Source organism: Plectrocnemia conspersa, unplaced genomic scaffold (genome assembly GCF_051122295.1).
Source record: "Plectrocnemia conspersa isolate PC_06_02 unplaced genomic scaffold, ASM5112229v1 ptg000005l, whole genome shotgun sequence".
Classification (NCBI taxonomy): domain Eukaryota; kingdom Metazoa; phylum Arthropoda; class Insecta; order Trichoptera; family Polycentropodidae; genus Plectrocnemia; species Plectrocnemia conspersa.
The window spans coordinates 15,909,818-15,928,464 of record NW_028277169.1 but is presented as its reverse complement, the minus strand read 5'-3'; the positions used below and the strand labels follow the sequence as shown (position 1 = coordinate 15,928,464).

Here is an 18,647-nt window from a genome sequence, read left to right as displayed (position 1 = left end):
ACAATTTAAGTTCCTTAATTTCCTGATTTATTATAAATTATCACAGCATTCAATAACCCTCTAGGTTTATAGCCCTATTTTGCTGTTCGAGAGTTTGGACTCACCAGAACTGCAATGAACGCCGCTGATTTTAAAAACATATAAATTGATTCTCTGGCAAGAGTTGGATCCTTTAAATACAGATGGGATTGAGGTAACGATCCTGACGGGTACCCTTGAAGGTGAATGTGTTTATTGATTCATAGAAAGTTGCCTTTGGGATTAAAACGGCTTCAATTATTAATTTGCTTTGTCTTATTAATTAATAAGTCACAATGAAAATTACTTAATTTGCCAGGAATTAACTTAAGAGATTAATTTATGTATTTATTACATATCAGACCATCATGACTTGACATTTTTCCCAATGCGTTAATTCATACACATGCATACTATAGGTCAGATTAAATATACATACACACTTATTATTATTTAAAAATGCAAAGTGTTCAATTATACTAAATTTAAAATATAATAGTGAGGCACAATTGAAAGACATGTGTACTATACCTCATATTTTAATACAGCTCCTCGTAGCTATCGCCGAAAACATGCTTGTATCTGTAAGATGTTCCTGAGCGCTGACAGCCGCGATGGTTATGAATAATAATAAGAGATTAAATTCTCTTTAGGATATATCTAGACATATTGCTCTGATAATTTTCTTGAAATACCTTATATGAAAATGTGAAATTTTCATAGTTAGTTGGAGCTATTGCTATAACTAAAAACCAGCATTTTTTAACATAAATAAGACTTTTTGTTTATGCTTTTTGGAGAAGGTACCAATAACGAATCTAAGCAGTCGCTCTTGACATTAAATAAATTGTGTTTTTGTCGTGCTTTGCTTACAAATATTATTTATAAATCTTTTTGAAAAATAATGATTAATCGAATGTCATGTCGTGTCGCCGGTGGAGTTTAAGAACAAGATATGGTAAAATGTCAAATTGGGATTTACGGCCACATCGAATCGTCGTTTCTGAGAACTTTCACCGTAACCGCATGAAAAGTCGCGTAATAGTCATTTAATTCACCGGAATTTATCAGACAGGTATGACTTTATATTGAAATTTATTATATTGTATAATTTAAGTTTTAAGCTGAGTTTTGACGTTGCAAGAAGCGTTTTATGACTGTCTTTTCTTTTGGTACTTATTTATTGCTCTGACGAAGTGGTGTCGCTACCAAAGCGGTTGAGCTAGGATTTTTATTACCGTCTAGTAAAAATCTAGATAGACGAATTTAGAGAAGTGTGTGGCAAACGACATAATAAAACACACAACTCATATAAAGAAATATAGTATGTGCATACATACATTTAAATATTTGTTATGTACAAAATCTTTAACATGTAAAAATATATAATATAAAAAATAAATTCAATAAATATATATATATATATATATATATATATATATATATATATATATCGATGCCGGAATTCAAGTAGACGTCGTGTATACAGATTTTGAGAAAGCCTTTGACAAAGTTTGTCATACGTTATTATTAAAAAAATTGTCGAACCTCGGTTGCTCAGATAATTTAACTCGGTTATTTTCGAGTTATTTAAGCAATCGTAGACAGTTTGTAACTTATGGTGGCCGATTATCAAAATAATATTTTACCCCTTCGGGGGTTCCTCAAGGATCCAATCTGGGACCTCTGCTTTTTGTGTTATTTATTAATGACATAAATACAGCAATTAAAAATTCAAGTTTTCTTCTGTACGCAGATGATTTAAAATTATATAAATGCATTCGATCTGTTGCGGACTCCTTCTCTCTACAAAGTGATTTAGACTCTCTGTGGAGATGGGCTTCCGTTAACCGTCTGCCCTTTAGTGTCGGAAAGTGCCATACTGTGTCATTTTCTCGATCTCGTTCGCCATCAGCTTATTTCTACCATCTCGGTGGTAACATTTTGACTAGAGAAACTTCCATTAAAGATCTCGGAATCACTTTCGAGAGCAAATGGAGGTTCTCTCTACACATACACGACGTCTGTGATAAATCTTCCAAGATGCTCGGCTTTGTTATGAGGAATGCCTTTCACTTTGACGATCCGTCAGTTATTCGCATCCTCTATGACACCTTAGTTCGTAGCATTCTTGAATCGGGATCTATAATTTGGAATCTCCGAATTGCCAAATATTCCCTTTTAGTAGAAAAAATTCAAAAAAGGTATTTAAGATACCTTTACAAAAGGACATTTGGTTATTATCCGTTCTTATATCCCAGCGCCTTTCTTTTAGGAGCGTTGGGATATGATTCGCTGAATTCTCGCAGAAAGCTGTATGTCGCTAAGCATTTTTTCAAACTACTAAAAGGTGCTGTCGACAATCCAGCTATTCTCGAGGAATTCCAGTTTTGGGTTCCGGAACATTTTCGAGAATCACGATCGAGACCTCTTTTGATGGCAGTTAGGGCTAGGACATCCGCACTTACCGACTCGCCTATAGCTGTGGCCATACGGCTCCTTAATACGCTGGCATTGAAAATTGATTTATTTAATGTTAGCTACGAGGATCTGATCCGGTTTATATCTTTTAATTTTAATATTTTATAATTTTTTTTGTTATGTTTAAGTATTGTTATATTTATTTATATATATACGTTTTTTTATGTTTTATAAATTTGCTTTCGACCATCGTGGCGCATTGGGGTAACCTGTTAGGCCACGATGGTCTTAATTTAATCGAAAAAATAAAATAAAAATAAAATATTATTATTATATACAAATTCGATACAATGAGTATTAGCGTAAAAATCTCACCGGATAGAACTCGATAATGACGCCTCCCGTCTGCGAGCTGAAACGGAGTGTTGTTTTCCATCGAGCTCTAATCGCTGTGATTTAACAATCATTATAGATGTTACAGGAAATGTATATTTTTTAGTAAAGATATATTTGCACTAAAATAAATATAATTTACCTGTTTCATTTAAACCATATCTAAATACATTTTCACTGGTAGATATATATTTTAACTAGCGAAAATATAATTTAACTAATAGGCCCTATTGAAATTATATATTGCCCCAAAATGTTTATGAAACTTAATATAACATTTGCAAAATAATTAAACCGACACGATTTAACCAAACCCGACTTGACCTACTGAATGTTCATGGGTTCGAACTTAACAGGTGATATGTCGCTTTACAACTAATTTTTGAAAGAAAAATCGTTAGTGATTATTTATATTAATCAAATCTGTGCAAAGAATTGATATGTACATATAAATAAATACGTTGAAGATTATTTGAAAGCTCGAGCTAATTCATGGTGACTCAGAGGTGACTAGAACAAATTTAGAGATTGAAATGGGAGGGCTGCTTTTTTACAAACTTGAATGCTGTCAGTCATAAGTTCTGGGCTCGTAATAGGCCGTCCGTGTAGATTTTGTGAGCTCCACTAGTGCAACGTTCAGGGTCTGAACTCTAGTGTAGTAAAGTAATAAATTAAAAAAATATGGTTGCTTATAAATTATTGAATAAAATGAAGAGAGAGCAAAAATTCTTCCGTCAGGCCTCTACCTCAATCATTCATAAGCGATTTTTTGTTTTACTTCTTGCTTAAAGAGAGTAGTTAATGCTGGAATTTGTCAAACATTTGCGTCTCAAAGGTTTTTAACGGTTTCTGCCGAACAGTCAGAAATTTCAATTAGTTTAAATTAGCTTCGCGTTTCAATTAGTTGTAAAATACCTGTTAAAAAGATCACAAAAATTGATTGGCGTTCTATGCATTTATAATTAATTGAAGCAACATGGCTGAAAAAGTTGAGTACATATATATTATATAATATACACGAGCAATGCATATTTTTGCCAAAAGTGATTAACGAGTTCTATCGATGCATCTAATTTAATGGATAAAAATTCTAAATTTATATATTTATTACTTAAAACATTAAAATCCACTGAAACCTAAGTAGAGTGGTAAAGACGTTTGTCTCCTCCCCTTCACTTGATCGCTTACAAGCTATAAAATCACTCAGAACTTTCGCTTATACTACTATTTTAATTTTAGCTTGTAATACACGTTTAGTCCAAGCTCAGATCAAACCGGAGCTTTTACCGAATCGATTTTTCAGAACAAAATAAACCAGCCACTTTTACTATGATAGTCCGATTTTGTCGAGTAAATCAGTCAAACTACATTTTAAATATTTTATTATCCAAATTTCTGAACTATATGTAATACATTGTGCCGAAATTATAAGTTGGCTTCTATTAAAACATGTTTATAATAATCACATACATATAACAATGTTTTGAAGATGATATTATTATTTTGCTACTGACACGTAGTAATTTGCTCTCAACAAGATCGTGCAAAATTTGGAATGATCCACACTACAAAGTTTATGTAAAATATAGAACAGCAAGTATCTGAAGATCTCCTCAAAGCGCTTACTATGACAGCGTGCCCTCAATTCACCTCAGATGGTGTCAAGTACAATATCGAATCTGAGGGTAAGAGCCCGCGGGCGCATCGTTCAATGACTTACGGGGTCATGTCGGGTCACGGTGCTATCCACGTGAATCAATAGTCTAGCCGGGCCTGTGCATCGCACTACGCTACGTATAAAATGTATATGCTACGTACTTTCCAGGGACGCCACGTACTACGGGACTATTCACCGCGTACAAAGTGCAACGTACAACATAACGCTTTTGCGCACTGTGCGCCACGGCGGCCATTCGGTAATGACTCATTATTAATCAGATATGTGTACGTATATGGGTTAATGTGATGTAATGTTAACGATGATTAGTAATGTGTGCATACGACACGGTTATTCGTGCTAAAAGTGCTGAGAACAATAAACTCCCATAGAATGCTTCATCGGTCGTATCTTACTATTGAGTTGAATTTTAATACAGAAAATTTTCTTCAGCCCCCAAATAATGCAACGTACCCTTTCAAGAAGTCTGAAAATCGGCATAAGTTAAGTTGAAAATTCAGGATGAAATATGTGACAATGCAGCTAATACATTGATTCATATTTTCACTGATATTGATTGTGTGGTAGAAAATACACGTGCTTCAGCTGGAGATACGTGAAGCTATTTTTGTTCAATAAAATATTGCGTCGATTAAAAAAGTCATTTTCTACGATCAATTTATTCAAGTTCTAATATTTTACAAGTTATTTATTTTGTAATGAATAACATTTTAGCATTATTTTATATTATATTAATTAAGCTTTCATTGAAAAATCATAAATAAAAAAATATTTTATCTGAAAGCTAAAATTTTTCAAGTTTATATTCACAAAGAGCTGACATCAGCATACTTTTTTTATAAAAAATGGTATTAAATTCAATACTGATATTTGACCTATGTCAAATATGCAATGAAAATGTCATGTACCCACCCAGTCGCCAGACTAAAATATAAAACGGTCAAAGAGAGAGCAAAGCCCTTTATAAAAACATAAAATTGAATTGCTTGACTTGTATTTATTACGTGGTTTGAATCTTGTTTTTAAATTAGTTTTCTATGATTTTATACAATTTATTTAAGTGTATAAATTTTTTATATTACTTTTATAGCAATAAATAATATTACTTGAAGGTTAAAATAATTGGTTTAAAAGTACATGGCTTAAGAACGATGAAGATATTATTAAAGTATTATTATTTATATTTTTAATATAATTTCATAATTCAACAAATTGTTTTATTACTAATTTTATATTAAAATTTAGTCAAATTTTCTCTAAGATGGATTAAATTTAAGCGCTTCGAATTGCGTAGTTTTTATTTGAAAGATTTTGTGGTTCATTTGTTATTTTAATAATATATTTGAAACACTAAGATACAAGACTAGTATAAATGAAAATTATTTTTTATTTGATTGGAAACACTGCTGTTTCTGCTAGGGTTCGCGTGACATGGTTCGCGTTTACCAGTCCTTAAAAGTGGCTATGAAAATTCTTAATCTTTCCGAGTACGATGTTCGTTTAATGACCTAAATTTTTAATATGAAAAGCAAGGCTGCTGAAAGCTACTTGATTTTATGTTATTTTATATATAAATATATGTTTTTCTTTATTCACATTTCAAGTACATGTCTACTATTGATTCTATGCATCACATGTTTTGATATATGTCTGATCAGATACTTTTGGACCTATCAGTACATACAAGCTCTGCGGAAAATAAGAGGAAAATATGTTACTTAAATAGAAAATCGATGATACGATTCCTGACCTTGGCGTGTACTCAGATCTTGACAAGGTTAGTCCATCTATTGTCCAAATATAATGGGCTTACCTGCTAAAATGTTTTTATTATTATATTATATATCTATATATACGTTTTATAAATATGCAAAGTTTATTATTCCAGGGACTAATAAGTTTTGTTACAAAGGAATCCAACGAAACATTCGCGTGGGACCACAAATTCATGTTCCAGAAATTTATGTTATTTCCCAAAGCATCTCTATATTCCGTTATATATTTTTTGCTAGGTATTTAAATATAATATTTTTTAATATTCTCATTGTGCTAGATATTATTATATCGATTCAGGTTAGCCGTGCTCATTTTCGGAAAATCCCATTACGCAATGAAGCAAACAAAGTTACGTTTTCAAAGTTTTAGTGTTCCAAAAGCCCAATTATGCTACCCTCCTGGACGTATTCTAAGAACACGAAGCTTAACAATGCCTAAAACTTATTGTTATGCAAACAATAATAATGAAAATATATTTGCACACTATCAGTGGGGCGTTATAATAAATATTTTCGCGACGCATGCATGCTCCAATGGTTCAAAATTTCAGTTAACATTGTTAACTGAAATATTAGTTGAGCGAGAGTTTTGGTTGGGAGAATTGTTTTTAATAGGAGTGTTAATTATCGTTCATTGAATAAATAAAAATATTCACCGAAGCGTTACCAACAAATAATACATATACTATAATTCGCGAACTTTATCTTTTTGTATGTTTGTCTTACTTTAGGTAGATAGTATAAATTCAGCAGTAAGCTCATAAAATATATAATTTTCTTTTTTATATTTTCCTTAACAATCATATCGTAATAAATAAAGGAGTTCGTGAAATAAATATATTCACTTGAGAGATAAATGGGCTAAGAATAAGCCATTCCTTATGTCAGGCTTATCAATAAAATCACTCTTCTATCAACAATTAAAGGGATTTTATTAAATAATAAAAAGCCAGTTTGTCTTGTAATAAAACGTTTTAACTGCTTAAGAAAAAATGTGTTTTGTGGCGACCACACAAAAGCCCTCGGTACGATCAGAAAAAATCATAAATAACACGTATATCGCCGAATCCACAAGATTCCCGTTACGACCTTAGACAATGCCCATCAAACAAATGTCGCTCTTTAAAGGCGTATTCCTATTTCGTTGTTCTAAGAAACGAGTACATCTATTGGCTGGATAATCGTTGCATGATTGTGATTGGTCAGAAAGCTTTGTAGTACTGGATTCTTAAGCCTAGACTCCGATGAAAAAAATGGAGTCACAAGCTGTCACTCGCTGAGTCCGGCAGATTAGCAGATTCACGCCGCCTGGCAGACGCTCCCCCACCAACATACGACCTGAGACTTCCGAAACGATCATCGCAGCAAAAGTAACTGCCTCCAGAGACTCTCGCTACATCACTTTTGAGGACCGCTCATGGTCATCATCCCTGCGCCAGTTTTTCCACCACAGCTCGAAGAAAACATCTCGTATAATACAATAAAATTCGACGTAAGTAAACGAACCATACCAAATCTAAGTACACCATAGTGATTCAAAAGTAGCAAAAACGAAATTACCTTATGAAGAAGCTATGGATATAAATACGGATGAGCAAACAGATAACAATAACTCCTTCTGACACATCCATTTGGTACTTGCACGAACTTTAAAGAACTTTCGTACGATTAAAATGAGGCCAACTCAACTTCAAAAACTACCGCTTCTCTCTTCGCATCAGCTTATCAGGGCAGCATAACTGGATTATTTTCTAGATTAAATATGATTTTTAAAAAAACACAATTTTAAAAAATCATCAAACAAGATCAATGCATTGACACACACACAAGGCTAAATATTTATTCTGGTTTACAATAAAATATTTTTTAATTATTATATGTATGCATATTTAATCAATATTCTTGTTGCACTATAATATAAAATTGCATGTGCAGTGTACGAGATTTTACCACAAAGCGCTAACATATTTATGTGGCCTCGTAAAATAGAGGATATGAATTTATTAAAATTTCACAAGCTCAGGTGTATATGCGCTCTTTCGTGTGTATTATCGTTTTTTTATTATCTGGAACTTGAGTGCTGATGGTTTCATACACTTACCGAAATAAATAATCAATGGTTGATATTATGTTAAAAGAATAAGTAAAACAACATTAATGTGAAAAATAATATTTAGATTAATTTAAAAAAAATTGTAATGCTAACTTATTGTTAGAAAAATAGGATTTTTGGGGCTTAAAGCATATGTACATGTTACATGTAACATTCTTTAAACAAAACCATTGTGGTCACTTTGCATATATAGATTTTTAAAATGCCTAAAATAATGATTGTCATTGGTTATTATTATATAGATTATTGCTTAGTCATTTGAGCGATTGTAGACAGTTCGTAACCTTGTGTGTTCGTTGTTTAAGTGCTCGTTATGGTGCATGTGATTCAAACTACCACAATAATATGTACAATATACTATGTATTATCTTTTGACCGTCGCTGTGCATTGTAAAATACAGGTAGTGATGATGTATATTTAATAAATATTTTTGAATAAAAAAATCAAATTTATATTGTTTCGACAAATGTATTAAATAAGTACAATGTTCAGTGCTTAGTAATAACGAACGGTTAAAAAGTATATGTTACGGAAATTAAAGTTTATGCTTTTTAAAACCCTGTTTTCGTCTTGCTCTTAGGTCGAACTCTGTCTGTAAAGCTCATTTATATGTAATATGGAATTAGGCCAAATCATCTACAAATATAATTACGTATACCTAAAATAATAATAAGAATTCCATTTTGCTTCTTCGTATACTAAATCTTACCCCACAGAGAGTAACATTATTTTAATATACAAATTCACGAATAGTACATAAAAGTAGTTTTCTATATGTATTACAAATAATTGTATATGTAATACATATTTATATATGAAATATAATAATGCTAAATATTTTTATACCGTTAAGTAAATATTGTTGGATTTTATTAGGCAGTATGTTATTACATATGCTATGATCTATCAATATAAAAATAAAATATTTATTTTTTCACATTTTTTATGAGAAAATTAGATACATTTGATTAAAATAAACAATATTATTCACAACACAACGGGATATAGCATCATACATGAAACATATGTATGTTTTATTTGGGTCATTTCCTCGTCCACGCAATTCTCTGAGGTGGAATGCTTGCGTGAAAATATGGCATATTAAATAAACTGAGACAAAACCTGCGGAGTCATTCCGAAATTCCCTTGCTGGTACATTATTATTGTTCATTATATATACAAGTACTAAATATACATATATTTTAAATGTAATATACATATATTTAAACTACGTTCAATCCGAGTTTAATTGGAATACTTTCCAATATTCCGTGAAATTGTAGAACTTTTTTATTTGCTACGCAATTTATTTTCAAGCGCTTTGGAAAATCTGTAATAACACATCGGATATATGAATACACCTACACAGGCAAAAGGTAAAGCTTTATTTATATCAACACTATTTTTGTCACAGCTTATAATAAACACATAATACGTTTGATACAATTCAAACTTACAATAAGATGTATTTTTAAACTATTTAATTGTATTAAAATTGATATGCCTTGGATGAGAGAAGAAATAGAACAGTGTGATTCAATTTTTATATTTAGATTTTATAAAGTCTACTACTAATAAAATAAAATGAAATAATTATTTATAAGGGTAAAAGAGTATATATTGAATTAATTTTATATTTAGTAAAATAAAATAAAATAAGGTGAAAATTGTTTTAAAATTTCAAATAAAGTAACGTGTAGTAAAACAATATTTATAAATATCATTTTATGTGCTTATGTACATGAACATACAATTATATTTTAATATTTAATTAAGTGTTAACCAATATAATAAATCTATTATCGTTAAAAAGCATCAGATAAGATAAATGGTTTGCGGCTCGTCTGGTATAACCACAAACACCAAATTTTCGTGGTATGAGTTGAAAGACACAAGGTCGTTCGCTCGTATTATCTGAAAGGACCTTCAAAGGATTCTTCTCATAAAGGAGTTTTTTGTCAAATTATACTCGCCATAATAATAAAACGAATCAATTATGAAATGGTTGATATATTAAATTATTATATAAAAATCATAAACGATTTTAAAAAAGTCGCGTTATATTGCATACTCTTTTATTTAACATTTTTCATTTTCGTTATATAATACTAGATATTTTTAAATTTATTATGTAGGATGATATAAAAGCTTACTTATATTCCGTATAAACTTAGATTACAAATTGAGGTTAAAGGTCTTGTAAATAGACGCCAAGAAGAAGCAAATTATTTTTCAGTGCTACATTTCCAAATTAATATATGTATGTATATAATTTATAAAAAAAATACATAATTATTACTTCGGAAATAATATATTATTAGTATATTTTTGTGAAAATGGATACATCATGTATTTATATAAAAATCCTAATTTACAAATCGGATAATCGGATAAGGTTTGTTTACCATTCATAATTTGCGAATAAAAGGGTCTTCGTATAAATTCATAAAAATTCAAATCGTTGTATTGCGTTATATAGAAAAATAAAAAAAGATTTTTGCGAATCGGAGTTTAGTAGGTTACAAGATATAATAGTCAAAGCAAACCGTATAACCTAATGTCAACGTGAAATGTGCCTCGTCTGAATTTTTAATATTATTATTTTGAATTTAATGTTTACCTTTGACCTTTAGTCCTGAAACAAGCTTTACTATCGAGAAAACTCGCACTGAATTCTTAAATTTTCTACAAAAAAAACATCTAATTACTTTTTCAGCTAGTTAAATTAAAATTTGATAATTATATTTTGATTATCTTGAAATATATATATATATAAGTACATGAAATTTGGACAAAAGTTAATAATACTGTACATATTTATTGCAAAATTTATATAAATTAAAATATAAAGCGGGGTTATGATAACTAGCAGATTAGCTGCTGCTCACGATACCTCTATAATAGACGTAATATCGTGTCGATTAGCAATCAGAGGCTTATATCGGTTGGTGTTAGATGACTATAGTATTATTACTCCAGTAAACTAGAAACAATGGCTAATGGGGGGTGGGTATTTTGAGTATGTCGAACGGCAGCAAATTAGCGTTATAATACGGGGTGATTCGTAACCAGGAAACGATTCACGCGCGCGAATATATGTCATACGGAGTCTAACCGTTACGATAAATCGTATACATCTGCAGTCGCGTTTTTAATTACATATCGGTATAAAAACATTTATTTTTGACATGCATGCAAATACAAGATTTTATACATTTTCTCTGAGTAGGTCTGTATTATATAGTATCTATATAAACAATAAAATTTATTAGTAAATGACTATGGTACAATTACTAAAATAAGAATATAAGAACATATTTTGAGTATGTCGACATAAATTTAGCGTTATAATCTGGTTAATCGTAACCCACAAATTCCCGATTTTGATACACTGCAGCATCAACTAAGGGAGCAGCCGCTTCCCACTTCACGTAAACCCTAGTACAGTCACAAGGCCCGAAATCTAAAACTTAAACCGATTTTTCGAGTCGACTGAATATTATATAACATAGACAAGGCTAAAAAAGAATTTATAATACAAAAAAATTAAATGTAAAAAAAACGCGTAAATGTTTGGTTTGTTTGTTCTATTGTAAGGTTTGCTATTTAATCTGTATTTTTGTATAACAAAATAAAATAAAATCGTTTCATTTTATTTATTCAGAAAATTCTCTAAAATGTACAAAATTCAACATGTATAATATATTGTAAAAAAAACATTTAACACAAATTAATACTAAGATGCCCACACAAATTCATTTAGATTGTTCTAATCAGTACATATATTTTAAGAAAAATGCATTTATCTGTTTATGTGTATGTGTTTATGTATATGTATATCTATATATGTTATATATAATACAATTTCAAACTAATCTAAGTTGTACAAAGCGTTCGAATATACATCAATGATGTGTGTTTTTCGTTAAAATAATCTCAAAAATTTATAAGACAATATTTACAATATATGTAGATGTTTTGTTTTTAGTGAAATATGTATCGAAAACATTATTCATAGATAATGTCATAAATGGATCTGGGGAAGTGATCCGAGATGAATGTTTGCAATTTTTCTTGACGAGTCACCGGAGTGTAGCGCGCCAACGGGAAAGATCTTGTCACAGCATCGCTCAAAGCCTTGGTGACTGGGTTTAGATCGAGATCCTGAAATAATAAGATGATGTTGAACGATGGCTATAATAAATTTTCACAATTTTCCATATTAAAGCACAGCGTAGGTCAAAGGTACGTATATAGTTTATTAACACACGGCCGCATCGAGGTTTGATAAATTGTTTAATAAATGCGCAGCTAGGGGTATAAAGTTTCCAAGGACGCACTTTATGAGAAAATACACTAATAAATAAAGATACTAAAATATAACGCCTAGAGAATTGTAATCTGAAGTAAATTTATTATTTTTAAGATAATGCTATTTAATATTACTAATTTATCTCTATGAAACTTTGCTAAGTAGTGCAAAACTGTTAAATATTCAAAGAGTAGAACGTTTATATATACGATATTGTGTTATGAAAGCATCACAGACGTTTTGTTATTTATAAAGATAAATATTGCAAATGAAACAGAAGTATCGTAAGTATATAACTTGACACATATTTTTATTGCTTGTATTATAAATGAGAGGACCCCATAACAGCGTGCTCCGCCAAACTACAGAGCTGCCTCCACGGAGTGAGACCCTCCTTCAATGGTCAGCCTGAAGTATGCACCATTTCATCTTTCTAAGAACGACGATTTCATTCTCGCTTGTCGCCGAAGGACTGTGCCCCAGATAATGTGCTCCGTAACCCATGTTTTCAATTACGTTCATCAGTGTTTAACTATTGATTTTTTTTATCGATTTCGAAATGTTATTTTAAAAATATTCTGTTCCAATTTAAAATGGTTTCAATTGCGTCTTTACAAGCAACCTGAGATCCTCATATATTTTTTTAATTTTTATATACAATTATCTATAAGCGTTATGGTGCTCAAATGAAAATATAGTTCAACTGTATAACAAATTAATGATGCTTAGTGCGTATTTTACTAGCAGTATTACGTTATTTAATTAATAATATTCTTATAATATGTTAATGTGATAAAGCTTTAACGCCCGTCTAGAGGTTAACCGTAAAAATCTCACGCCTATACCTATGGAATATTAAAGCTCAGCAAAAATGATAATTTTATTGATTTTTGCTATACTAGTGTTTGCGTTAAGAATTTATTGCCTGATTTTGGTTTACGTGATATTTTTTTCTAAGCCAAAAGAATATTTGCTTCTTACTAACCAATTTTTTGTTAAAGCAGAAGACATTAATTTGACAAGATGGGTAATAATTTCTTACCGATAATAATATAGAGACTTGAATAAAACAACACGTATTCATATGTATAAGCATAAATAAAAGCAATAAATTTGTCATCTTTGTCAGGGATTTGAGATGGGATATCCTCCGGGAAATATTCCAAAGATTTTTTGTCTGGTTTTGTATAGTGTTTTCCGAACAATGCGCTAGACTTACTTAAGGATACAAATGTTTTTGAATAATACATGTCAGAATGCGGTCCTACAAGTCGCTTCGACACGTTTCTAAATAATTGACTTTTATTACATGGAAATTTTAAAAATTTACATTTCGTTCGACGCTACAACTGTTATTTATTGTGTACATATTTTCACAAACTAAATTGTATTATTAAAATAATTTTTTGTTTGACTATATATCAGAAGCCTTCAAAGAAAACGTTTTTCTTTACATGTATCGACTTTTTCTCATATGAGACTTTATTGGACTGCGCGAGTGGCACAATATAACACAATAAGGTACATTGCGTATGGAAATTCTTAGAAAAAATATATTGATAGGAAAATCGATTTAATCAACATAATGCTATTTACTTTTATTGTAATATAACCTTAGAAGAGATTCTAAAATAAATGAGCGTTTCATATTCAGACCAATCCATTTTAACTTTATTCCCAGTGGATATGCGCCCGCTTTTAAAACGCCTACATATACATACATGTGTTATATAAATGTGTGGTTTATTTTTTTCATACATTACTGCCTGCCAATCATTTCTGTTTATTTTGTATAATATATGAAAAAGTACTGTATATGAAGAAATATTACGATTTCATTTCAATATCACATCAAAGGTAACAGATTTTCATATATGCTTTATATTTAGCAAATCCTTTGATTTAGCTATAAGCTAAAGAAATCACATCACGACTACATTTACAAGTTTGTGCTATATAATATACTAGTATTATTAAAAAATATATTTCGTTTAACCTTCAGGATATTAAACAATATTCTTATACATATACTAAGAGAAATTAATATGTATATTACGATATAACAGATCAAGCTAATATGAATAACTTGAAATATCGTCAGCATATAAATATTATCGTTTAAAAAGCCTTAATGCTGAAATTTAGTTGAAAAATTATGTGTGACAAACTAAATAATATTTACGGTAAATCTTGATAGAATCATTTGTTAAGACCTTTTATTAAAACTAATCGTTAAAAAATTCGTTACATCTTATGTGTTAAAAGCGTCGTAAAATATATAGAGAAATTCTGTATAAAATTTATATGACTCTTATTTTGCGTTAACAATCATAATAACACTTTGCAAAGCTCGCTTGGATTACTATTTACAGTAAAACAAATACACTACAGTCGATAATACATACAATAAATTTCAGTAATTTATTAAATAAATAAGTAGCAAAAGTTGATATGTCGTTTTTTGGCAATCACCAAGTAATGTAATTATTTAGGCTATATTAAAAAAATATTTGTAATAATAATGTAATATTTTACCTTTTAAAATCAAAATTTTTAATTTTGGTACATGTTTATTATATTGTTAGTTTATAAATATAAATAATTATTATTAAGTTATATTCCTTGTATTTATATTGCATTATTATAGATATACATTTTAACAAAGGGTGGTTGTTAGAATTCCTGGTGATTTCTTAAGTATTACTTTCTTGGAATTTTATGTGAGGTTCAGTGAAAAAGACGCAATTCAGATTTTTCTGGGAATGTTTCATTATCTCGTTCAAATACCGTTTGATGTTATAGACGCGATTATTAATTTTCGATTGTAAAAATATGAATGAATAGCTATTCTGGTATTTTCTTAGCTCATATGTTTCGTAATTAGAGTTAAAGATTTGGTGATTTGCGTATTTTTTTGTTACCTGAACGTAATTTGCGTGTTTCTATCACCACAAGCTTCACCACCTATGAGATAATTTGTAAGGTGTGAAACTGTTAAGTGTCACAAATAGTTGGCACAACCTCAAAGAATATTAAATATCAGGAATTAAGCTTAGAAAATAATTTTCTAAGAGTTTTTATTGCGTATATTCACATTTACACAAAAATGTTATAGTTAGGCTAAGTAAGGTTTAACAAATTTATTTAAATCTAATTTATCTTAAAATATAAAACATGTGTATTTAATTTTATAAATATAAATTAATAATTTTCATTATTGAATTAAAAAAAGTTAAGCTACGAAATATTGTTGTTAGGTTAAGTTATGCTAGGTTAGGCAATGAAATAATTTTATTTTATTTAACCCAACTCAAAATATTTGTTTCAAGAAATATGTAGAAAAAATATAAGTTTATATATACACTTTATACAAAATTGAAAAAATCATATACGTCCGAGTTAGGCTAAGTTAGGCTATAGAATAATGAACCCCAACCTAGCCTAACTGAAAATATATGTAACAATAAATATGTATAAAAACGTATAAATTTAGGTACATATACAGCGAATGTAAGACATCCAGGCTCCAAGTTATGCAAGGAGTGCCAAAATAAATAAATAAAATAAATAATAAATTAAATGAAATTCAGAAGTAAGGCTAATATAATTTAGACCAAACTCATAATAATTAAATTAATGAATTTCTAGAAGTATTTTAAAGTCTATATACAAATGTACAAATGCAGCAAGTGTGAGGCACACAAGAGGTCCTAAAAAAATAAAATTAAATAGAAAAATAATTAATGGAAATTTTGAGGTTTGGTTTTGGTTAGGAAATAAATTATGTACCTCAACCTCAAAAATTGAAAATAATTGAGTTTTAAATATTTAAAAAAATGCGTGAGCACTAGGATTGCTATAAATGTTACCATAATCGTGGTGCAGTGTGAACAAGACAGCTATGCAGGGGTCCCAAAAAATTAAAATACAATAAAATATAGAAAAACGGAATTTAAAAAGTAGGCTTAGAATAGTCTGCAAAATAGCGTACACCTACTAATTCATAATGAAAATATTTTGATTATTTAGTATGTAGAAAAAATTATAAATTCAGGTACACATGCTAACCTAATATAATAAATTCAAGTAAACACCACAGTCACAGAGGCGGTGCAAAGCGAGAGGGTTCTGAGCTATGCAATGTTCCAAAAATTTTGAAATTAAATAATAAATAGTATGAAGAAATCTGTGGAGTAAGGTTTTGGTTATGATATAAAATAATGTTAAGCTTTACTACTTTGGTTATGATATTAAATAAACTTAAGCTTTATTAAACTCAAAATATTTAAAACTATATGTAGAAAAAATATGTTGAAAGAAATATTAATTTAGCTACATATATATTTATTTTATAAATTTAGGTAAACATCTGAGGGTCACAAGGGCAATGCAACGGGTAGGATACAAATTATGCAGGGGTCCTAAAAATAAAATTATAAAATAAATAATAAAAAAATGAATTTTGAGAGAAATAACAAATTAAAATTTCAAAAAATCAATTGTAGATTAATCTTTGGACAATGAAAATGACCTAGCTCTAAGAATGTATCTAGTATAATTAGTATTTTAAAAAATATTTTTGTGCTGTATAATTTTTTTATATTTGTGTCACTTTTATTTAAAAAAATTAAAGTAAGTATGGTTAAAAGTGCCACTTTAACCATACTTACTTAAATGGTGTAGTATTTTAAACTCATTTAATTAAAAAAGGTTTTATATAATAATTAATTTTTTTTTCGTTAAGCTTTTAATTTATATTCTTTTATAGATTTCAAACACAGAATTGTGCTTTAAATAAATAAAATTATTTTTTGTATCATTAAATATAATTTTAAGTGATATTAGATGCTATTAAAATATATTTAGAATATTTTGGTAATGTTTTGCTTTTGAAATTTTTTGTTGTTATAAATATTTTTTTGGTATTGCAATTTAAAATATTTTCACCTTTAATTTCACATTTTAAATTTAAAAAAAATATTTTACAATATATTTAATTATGGTGTCAATGGTATATATTTTATTAATAGGGCTCGAAAAAGAAATATTTTAGTATACATACTGCTACTTAAAAACCAGTTTGATTTTCTTACAAAATAATCAATTCAATTATTGACGATTATTAATTCTTAAGTTATTTTTTTGTAGCATTTTCATTTTAATAATTAAGGCATTACTAATAATTTTTATAGCGAGTTGTTACACGTATTGAATACGAATTATTTGTTTAAATTACATTAAAAGCAATTATTTGCTCATTTCTAAAATTAAGCTATTAGTTAAATATAATATTGTCCTTTAAAACGATGTCTTGCACATTCAAGTACCGAAACATTACAAATTAGGTATGAAGTATTTTTTTTTTAAATACGAGCGATAATTAATTAATAGTTAATTTAATACAATTTTTTTTACCTAAATTTATTAGAATATCGTTATAGAGGACCATAAATTAGCTAAATATTAATGTTATTTTACAAATGGTTGAAATAAAGTTTAATTTAGGGAGTAAAATGAGATTTTTAAATTTTTACATAATAAATACTTAAATCAGCGTTTACTATAATCGCATATATTTGTGAAAAAAATATCACAACATAGAATCGAGAAAAAATTAAAATTATAAAATACAGATCATTTAACTGTAGCAAAATTTAACCATTTATATTTAAAAGATACGTAATTGTATCATTGTCTAAAAATATGTCGATTAAAATGATTCTTTAAAATTGTTGTTGGAAAGCAAACGATTAATTTCACTACATTTTTTTAAAATAAAGCAGTTTTTATGAGAATACATTTAACATGTATTTTAATAATTTTAATAGTAAAAAAACAATATAGTTGTATGCACAATTAAAAATTTCAAGATACAAAGTGAATTGTTAATTTTTAAAATTATATTGCAATGTATATAAGCCTGTAACTTTTGAAGC

At 28.9% G+C, this 18,647-nt stretch overlaps 1 protein-coding gene across 1 annotated transcript in view; it reads right to left on the bottom strand.

Annotated features, from left to right (window-relative positions):
• Positions 1-12,043: 12,043 nt before the first annotated feature.
• LOC148234943 (D-beta-hydroxybutyrate dehydrogenase, mitochondrial) overlaps positions 12,044-18,647 on the bottom strand; it is a 63,597-nt gene continuing 56,993 nt past the window's right edge. Inside the window, exon 6 of the mRNA XM_088185822.1 lies at positions 12,044-12,563. Coding sequence (XP_088041948.1) covers positions 12,408-12,563 — 156 coding nt within the window. The 3' untranslated portion in view covers positions 12,044-12,407. The remainder of the gene's footprint in view (positions 12,564-18,647) is intronic.